At 43.0% G+C, this 7,703-nt stretch overlaps 1 protein-coding gene across 1 annotated transcript; it reads left to right on the plus strand.

The window, feature by feature from the left end:
- The first annotated feature begins 4,958 nt into the window (after positions 1-4,958).
- Positions 4,959-5,677, plus strand: SCP2D1 (SCP2 sterol binding domain containing 1). The gene has a single exon (XM_045443779.1). It carries the CDS (start codon positions 5,013-5,015, stop codon positions 5,481-5,483), a length of 471 nt encoding a protein of 156 aa, XP_045299735.1. The 5' UTR covers positions 4,959-5,012; the 3' UTR covers positions 5,484-5,677.
- The last annotated feature ends 2,026 nt before the right edge of the window (positions 5,678-7,703 follow it).

Genomic DNA, 7,703 nt, shown 5'->3' on the forward strand with positions numbered 1-7,703 from the left:
TTGGATAGCTCTTGGCTGTTGTGAAAAATGCTTCTATGAACATGGATGTACCAATATCTGTACAGGTGCCTGCCCTTACTTATTTTGGGTATGTTCCCAGAAGTATATGATATACTGGATCATATAGTAATTCTATGGTTAATTTTCTGAGGAGCCACCATGCTGTTTTCTATAGTGCTGTGCCATTCTTCATTCCAGCCAGCAGTGTACAAGTGTTCAGATTTCTCCATATCCTAACCAACACTTGTTTTCTATCTGTGTGTATTCTTAACAGTGCCTAGCCCAGTGCTTTCCATAGTAGATGCTCAACAAATATGTTGAGTGGATGGATATGATGGCAAACTTTAGGATCCTTGAATACTCACATTATCAAAATTCTTGTTTGGATTTTGATGAAATTTAGTGAAGAAAAGATCTCAGGAATTCTGGGACATTTCCTCAGAACACCTGACCTTTACAAAGAGGTCATCCTGATGATAATGATGACAGTGAGTTGTGGGGAGCCCTTCCTGCCTGAAGTGAGTTGCCTCCCCTTTTTCTTTAAAAAATTTTTTTAAATGTTTATTTCTGAGAGAGAGAGAGAGAGAGAGAGAGAGAGAGAGAGAGAGAGACCGAGCACAAGCAGGAGAGGGGCAGAGAGAGAGGGAGACACAGATACTGAAGCAGACTCCAGGCTCTGAGCTGTCAGCACAGAGCCCGATGCGGAGCTTGAACCCCTGAACTGCACGATCATGACCTGAGCCAAAGTCGGACGCTTAACCAACTCAGCCACCCAGGCACCCCAATGCCTCTCCTTTTTCAACGCTGACTAATTTGTTGCCAGATGAAGATGTGGATCCAAGGTTATGAATCTCTCCATGCATATGAAAAAAGTCACAAATCTGGATCTTAAAATGTGGATTCTCTCTTTTTTTATATGTCAGTAGCTGTGGCAGATTGCATTGTTGGTCCTAACTTTTCTCCTCTCCCTGCCTCTTGCCCCATCATGGTGTCTTCATGGGTAGGGTGTGCTCCCCCAACCTTAGACTTTGCTCCTGGCTCTGAGAGTTGCTTTTGCTGCTAGTCTAGGGCAGGAGTGGCATTGAGCCAGGGCCGAGCCTGGGCCTTTCTGCTTGCAGCTCTTGTATTTCTGCCATTACCACAGGAGGGACATGCCTGGCTGGCCCATTGATTGCAGAGAGGTGAGAGACGCATGTGTCCTAGAAGAGCAACCTCATCCTCAGCCAAGGGCAGCACACCCCAGCCACCCAAAAGACATGTGAGAAGTAGCTGTTTAATGTTAAATACTGAGTTTGTTTGTTTGCCACATAATATAGCAAGAGTTAATTGATATAAGACTTAATTAAAACGTTTAAATTATGCATCATAGTGCAATAATAGCAACTGATAGATATAGGAACTAATTAAATAAAAAAAGATCCACTGTTCCAGAGGGCTTGTGCCCTCTGCTTTAGACAGAGCTCATACCAGTAGCAACATGCCTCTTTTTGTTTTTAAAGCCAGGTTTATTGAAGTATAGTTTACATATTTAAATGTATCCCTTTTAGTGTACAGTTCTGCAATTTTTTTTATTTTTTATTTTATTTTATTTTTAAACGTTTATTTTTGAGACAGAGAGAGACAGAGCATGAACGGGGGACGGTCAGAGACAGGGAGACACAGAATCCGAAACAGGCTCCAGGCTCTGAGCTGTCAGCACAGAGCCCGACGCGGGGCTCGAACTCATGGACCGCGAGATCATGACCTGAGCTGAAGTCGGCTGCTTAACCGACTGAGCCACCCAGGCGCCCCTACAGTTCTGCATTTTGACAAATACATACAATTGTGTAACTACCACCACCATCAAGAAAAGTTCCATCGCTGCAGTCCACGCCCACCAAAAAAAAAAAAAAAAATTCTCTCTGTCTCTTTGTAGACAAATTCACTTTTTACCCCTAACCCACCGCTCATTTTTTGGTTTGTTTGTTTTTACAGTTTTGCCATTTTTAGAGTGTCATATGAATAGAATGATATAGTATGTCATCCTTTGAATCTGTCTTCTTTCTCTCAGCATAAGGCCTCTGAGGTTCATGTGTGCTGTAGAGTGAATCAAGAGATCATTTCCTTTTGTTGCTGAATAGTATTCCATTCTATGATTATGCCAATTTTCTTATCCAAGAGGAAGGACATAAGAAAAGATTTTGATTATCTCCTCTGTTTTGCTTTTATGGACAGTGCTTTTGGGAACATTTGTTATGTGTCTTTTTGTAGACATGTTTTCATTTTTACTGCATAAATACCCAAGAGGAGAACCTATGGGTTGTGTGATGAGAGTATGTTTGACTTTGACCACCCTACCAAGCAGTCTTCCACAACTGCAGCAACCTTGTGCACTCCCACCCACCATACACAGGAGCTCCAGTTGCTCCACAGCCTTGCCAACACTTGCCATTGTCAGTCTTTCCAATATTAGCAATTTTAGTAGATGGGAAGAAATATCTCATTATAGTTTTAATTTGCATGTCCTCAGGGACTCATGATGTTGAGCACCTTTCCATGTGTGTATTGGCCATTCATACTGGAATTCCTTTTTTAAGTTTATTTTTTTTTTTATCTTAGAGAGAGAGAGAGAGAGAGAGAGAGCTAGGGAGGGGCAGAGTAAGAGGGAGAGAGAATCCCATGCAGCTCCCCATGAACCATGAGATGAGCCAAAACCAAGAGTCAGACACTTAACTGACTGAGCCACCCAGGTGCCCGCATACTGAAATTTCTTTAATGGTAGAAATACTTAGTTGTAAAAGATAGGAACTCATGAAGGGGACAGAGATGGGCTTGGAACTATGTTCCCCTCTGACATGCTGAGGCAGGAGTGGACCTGTGTGAATAATTCAGAAGGAACAACCCTGTCCTGAGGAAAAGCAGTTATGGATGGGGTGGGTGGCAATGGGGCCAGTTCACTGTTGATGGCTCACAGCAATATTACTGAGGAATTGCTCACCTCTTCATTTAAAATTCTCTATGCAAATGTCCATACCAGGTGGCTTCAAGGTGAAGTCTTGGTTTTGGAGGCCACTGGGTTTTATTTAACTGCTCCATGTTGATAATATCAGCTCATCCATCATGTACCAAAGAAAATATACCAAACCTTTTTTTTTTTTTTATTTTCTGCATTCCTCCCAGGGAGAACAAAGCTATCAGCAACTCCATTTAATATAGTTTCACTTGCATATAAAAGCAGCATGGCTAGGAAAGGACATAGACACCCACTTGGTGGAGCTCCCAATGGCCAAACATGGGACAGTGTGAGCAAGAAAATAAATAATGATAGTAATAGATTATGACCAACAGAATAAAATAAATATTACAAGTCCATGCTGAGATAAAAATATAGTTGAACAAATAAAGAAATGGGGGAGATGGGACAGCAATTCTTACAGCAGAATTTCAATTGTTAAATCCAAGGGGAGTGATGGAGATGGAAAATGGCCATTTGGCACACATCACACTGATGGACCACTGATGGATGCAAAGAGGAGACGGTTGAAGTATGATTTGAAACGGGATATTGGCAAAGTCTTAGTATCTCCTTATAAGTTACTTATTACAAGGGAGAAACAGTAACTGCAGTCAGAGAAAACTGGTGGACATCACCTTGACCGAGTGATCAAGGTCAGTGTCACCAGTAATGGGACACAGCAATACCATGTAGCTCCTGATATGATGCACTGAGAAGGACACAAGATCATCTCTGTGGTACTTTGGCCCAAAATGCATAACCTCAACCTGATCATTAAAAAACATTAGACCCCAATGAGGGACATTTTACAGAATAACTGGCCAGTATTCAAAAGTCTCAAGGTCATTATAGACAAAGACTGAAGAACTCCCAGACTGGAAGGCACTAGGAAGACATAAAAACTAAATTCAGTGCAGGACCCTGGACAAGAAGGTGGATTGTGGACCATAAAATAGATATTAGGGGGACAATTGGCAAAATTTGAGTATGGTCTGTAGATTAGTTAATAGTATTGTATCTACATTTCTTTCCTGGTTTAGATCATAGTACTGTGCTATGTAAAATATTAACGTTTGATTAATATTTGGGGAAATGGGATGCAGGTGATACAGGAAATCTGTACTGTTTTTAGAAACTTTTTCTAAGTCTGACATTATTTACAAATAAACATATACTTGGGTTGTAGAGTCATTCTACCTCTGTTTAAACCTGGCTACCCTAATAACTAGTTGTCTGACTTTGGACAAGTCATTTCATTCCTTGCCTCAGTTTCCCCATCTATAAAATGGGAATAAATATAGTACCTACCTCAGAGGGTTGTAATGAAGATTAAAAATGTTAGTACATGTGCCATGCCTACAACAGTGCCTTCACACAGTAAGGGCTGTATTATTACATGCGATTATCGTGTGAGGTCAGCAGCATCTTCTATTGATCTTAGGGATATTCCTTTCTCCCCCCCCCCCCCCCCCCCCCCTCACTGTGCCTATGAAACTTTCTGATGCAAGTCCTGGTGCTGATTCTTTCTCTGACCAGCCATTTTTCTCTAGAAGCATTTCCCCTTCCATCAGCAGCCAGGTAATGCCAAATCCAACATCAGGATCTGTGCATTAAGGATTATCCACTTTTGAAGGAATCAAAATAACTGCTCTCTGAGTTAAGATTGCTACCGGAGATGCCTGCATTGGAAAGACAGAGCTCACATCACCGAAGAACCTTCTGGGGTCCCTTTCTCTTATTCCTAACATGGGGTCCAGAACTTTCCAGACTTGTGAGACTAACAGCCCTGACTGTTTTGAGGGAGTGGTGGTGTGGATATGCCTCACAATTACCTATCTGAGACTTCACCCCATGTCACATTTTAGTATCTGTTTGACCAATAAGACTGCAGCACACACACCGGCCTCATTCCTTGCTTGGGCCTTACCTTTGATGTCACAATCTGACTTATAGATATTAATCTGGCCACAGCTGCTCACAAACCAGACGGCAAGGTCAAGAGGAGCAGCACAGTAAGATGTGGAAGAGAATTGACCATCAACCCAAAATCAAAGCAGGGGACGGACCTCAGGCAGCCCAGCTCAAAGAACTGGGTGCAGCTCAGGAACCTGCCATGTCACACGCTCTAGAGCTGTCAGAATTCCAGAGCTTTCCTGTGTTTGAAGACATTAGCCATCACATCAAAGAAGAGGGGGCCCAACTGGTAAAGAAAGTCAATGCCATCTTTCAGCTGGACATCACCAAAGATGGGAAGACCATTCTGCAGTGGACCATCGATCTGAAGAATGGTTCTGGGGACATGTATCTAGGACCTGCCAGGCTCCCAGCAGACACTATCTTCACAATCCCAGAACCCATCTTTATGGAGTTGGTTTTGGGCAAAATGAACCCTCAGAAGGCTTTCCTTGCTGGCAAGTTCAAAGTGAGTGGCAAAGTTCTGCTTGGTCAGAAGCTGGAGAGGGTTTTCAAAGACTGGGCTAAATTTTAAGCATGTAAAATAACAAGGAAGTGATCAGAACTTCTCTCCGATTATATTGAGTGGAAATCATGCTTGAACTGAAGATTAAAGCAAAAGTATCCATTATTTTTACTCAAATGCTTCCTATTCAAGTTTGATTTTCATGCTGATGTGTTCATTTTTAGTGAGGGTTCTAGAGCAGTAAAGAGTGTTGGAGTACATCACCTAAAATCTTTGTCTTTTTCTTTTTTTAGACTCATGTATGCTATAATGTGCTAGGGTGAAAGCCATACAGAAAAATGGGTGGTTTTGACAGTTGGATTTAGATGCTTTCACGATTGAGTTCCTGAGAAGTTTGTTTGTTTGTTTATGCTTTGGGGAAAGAAGTGCAAACTATCACTGTGTAGGTTTGCATGCCAGTTGGTAACTTGGTTCTTGGAGGAAATTTTAAGTTTGTAGAGCTCTGGGAGGGTGGGCTCCATAGCTGTGTGGGCGGAGCAAGGTCTAGAGGTCTTGGTGTATCATGACTTTGGATGCATTTAATTCCAAGAGAATCCAAGGGCTTGGAAGATGTTCTAGGCTACTGGATCTTAAACTAGAGCCCATATCACACCACTTGCAAGACTGGTGACAACCTTCTGGGGTCCACCTCAGGGTTTCAATGCCATAGGTCTGGGCTGGGGAGAATGTTCATTTCTAACAGGTTCCCAGGTGATGCTGATGGGACCACCGCTGGAGAACCTTTGCCTCAGCTCGTGCTGCAGCTTTCAGGACTGACCAAAACCATTCTGTTCTAGACCATTGAGATGTTGCCATTATTTAAAGGATCTCTTAGAATCTCCCCACACCCATGGGCCATTTCTGAAGTGTCAGGAGCTTGTGCACTGAGCATTTTACAAAACCAAAGGTCATCCTGGGAGATTTTCCCTCTGGGAGCCCTGTCCATACATTGGGAGGACTGGAATGAGCCAGCTGCTGCCTGATGTGACCTCTATGGGTGACATTTATTCCCATGTGGTCTGTGTATACCTTTACCATGCATACCTTTATACTGTGAAACCCACACGAAAGGGTCCTTAAAACAGCGTGCTCAAACATATGCCTACCAAATGATCCAGCTATTCTGTTCTTGAGAAAGAAAGCATGTGTGCAGGCACAAAAATGTGTACTTGAGTATTCACAGCAACTGCATTTGCAATAGTCCCAGACTGTAAATAAGCCAAAAGTCCATCAATAGGTGAATGGATGAACAAATTGTGCTATGTTGTACCCTGGAATACTACTTGGATGTACAACAACATGGATGAATGTCAGAATATGCTGAGTAGAGGAAACCAGAGAAAACCAAGTATGGGCTATGTGGTTCTATTTATGTAACATATTAGAAAATGCAAACTGTGAGGACAGAAGATCAGTGGTTGCCAAGAGACAGGGATGGGGAGCAGGGGGGTTTGAGAGGGGCGGTTGTAAATGGCTATGAGGAAACATGGGGATGATGGATAGGTTCGTTATCTTGATTGTGATGATGGTTTCAGAGGTACATATATAGGTAAAACATCAAATTGTATACTTTGTATACACATAGGCAGTTTATTTTGTGTCAGTATAAACTCAGCAACACTGGACAACCTGCCATCCTTATCCAAAGTGAAGGCTTTATAAAGAGTATTTAAAGCTCTGCCTTTCTCTCAGCACAAGTCCTCTGACTTCATCATGTGCCTTCCTTTCCAAGCCATTACTGATTTTGGTGGCTCCGTAGAGGCCTTCCTAAGTTCCCCTTGTCAGAAACAGGCAGAGTGAAGGCTTGTTGCTAACAAAATCTCATTCTCTCAGTGGGAAACAAAGAGGCCCTTTGTTTAGTCCGTGTTCAGCTCCGTGGTAAGGGACTGTTCAGGGTTTATGAGTGGGGATGTGGAGCACTCCCTGGTCTCTTTCCTTACCTCGTCGTTAGGTAGATGATGTGTGTGGTGATCCTGCCAATGCTCCTGCCTAGGGGAGCAGTGGGCATCTCAGAGGCTTCTGACTGATTTTGAGTGCTGTTGTGACTACTCAGCTTGCCTGGTCCATGCACCTCCATTACAGCCATATTTAGGAGTTGTCAGGCATAGCCAGGCAGGTGTTTGGGATGCTGTGTTCAGATATGGCTTGCTCAAGCTCATTCTCTGAGTTGGTTCTGTTCACACTCTGAGTTGGTCCTAGCCTCTGGGGGCTGGCCTTGAGATGGGGGTTGCTCAGAGATGAGGTAGGAGG

Source organism: Leopardus geoffroyi, chromosome A3 (assembly GCF_018350155.1).
Source record: "Leopardus geoffroyi isolate Oge1 chromosome A3, O.geoffroyi_Oge1_pat1.0, whole genome shotgun sequence".
Classification (NCBI taxonomy): domain Eukaryota; kingdom Metazoa; phylum Chordata; class Mammalia; order Carnivora; family Felidae; genus Leopardus; species Leopardus geoffroyi.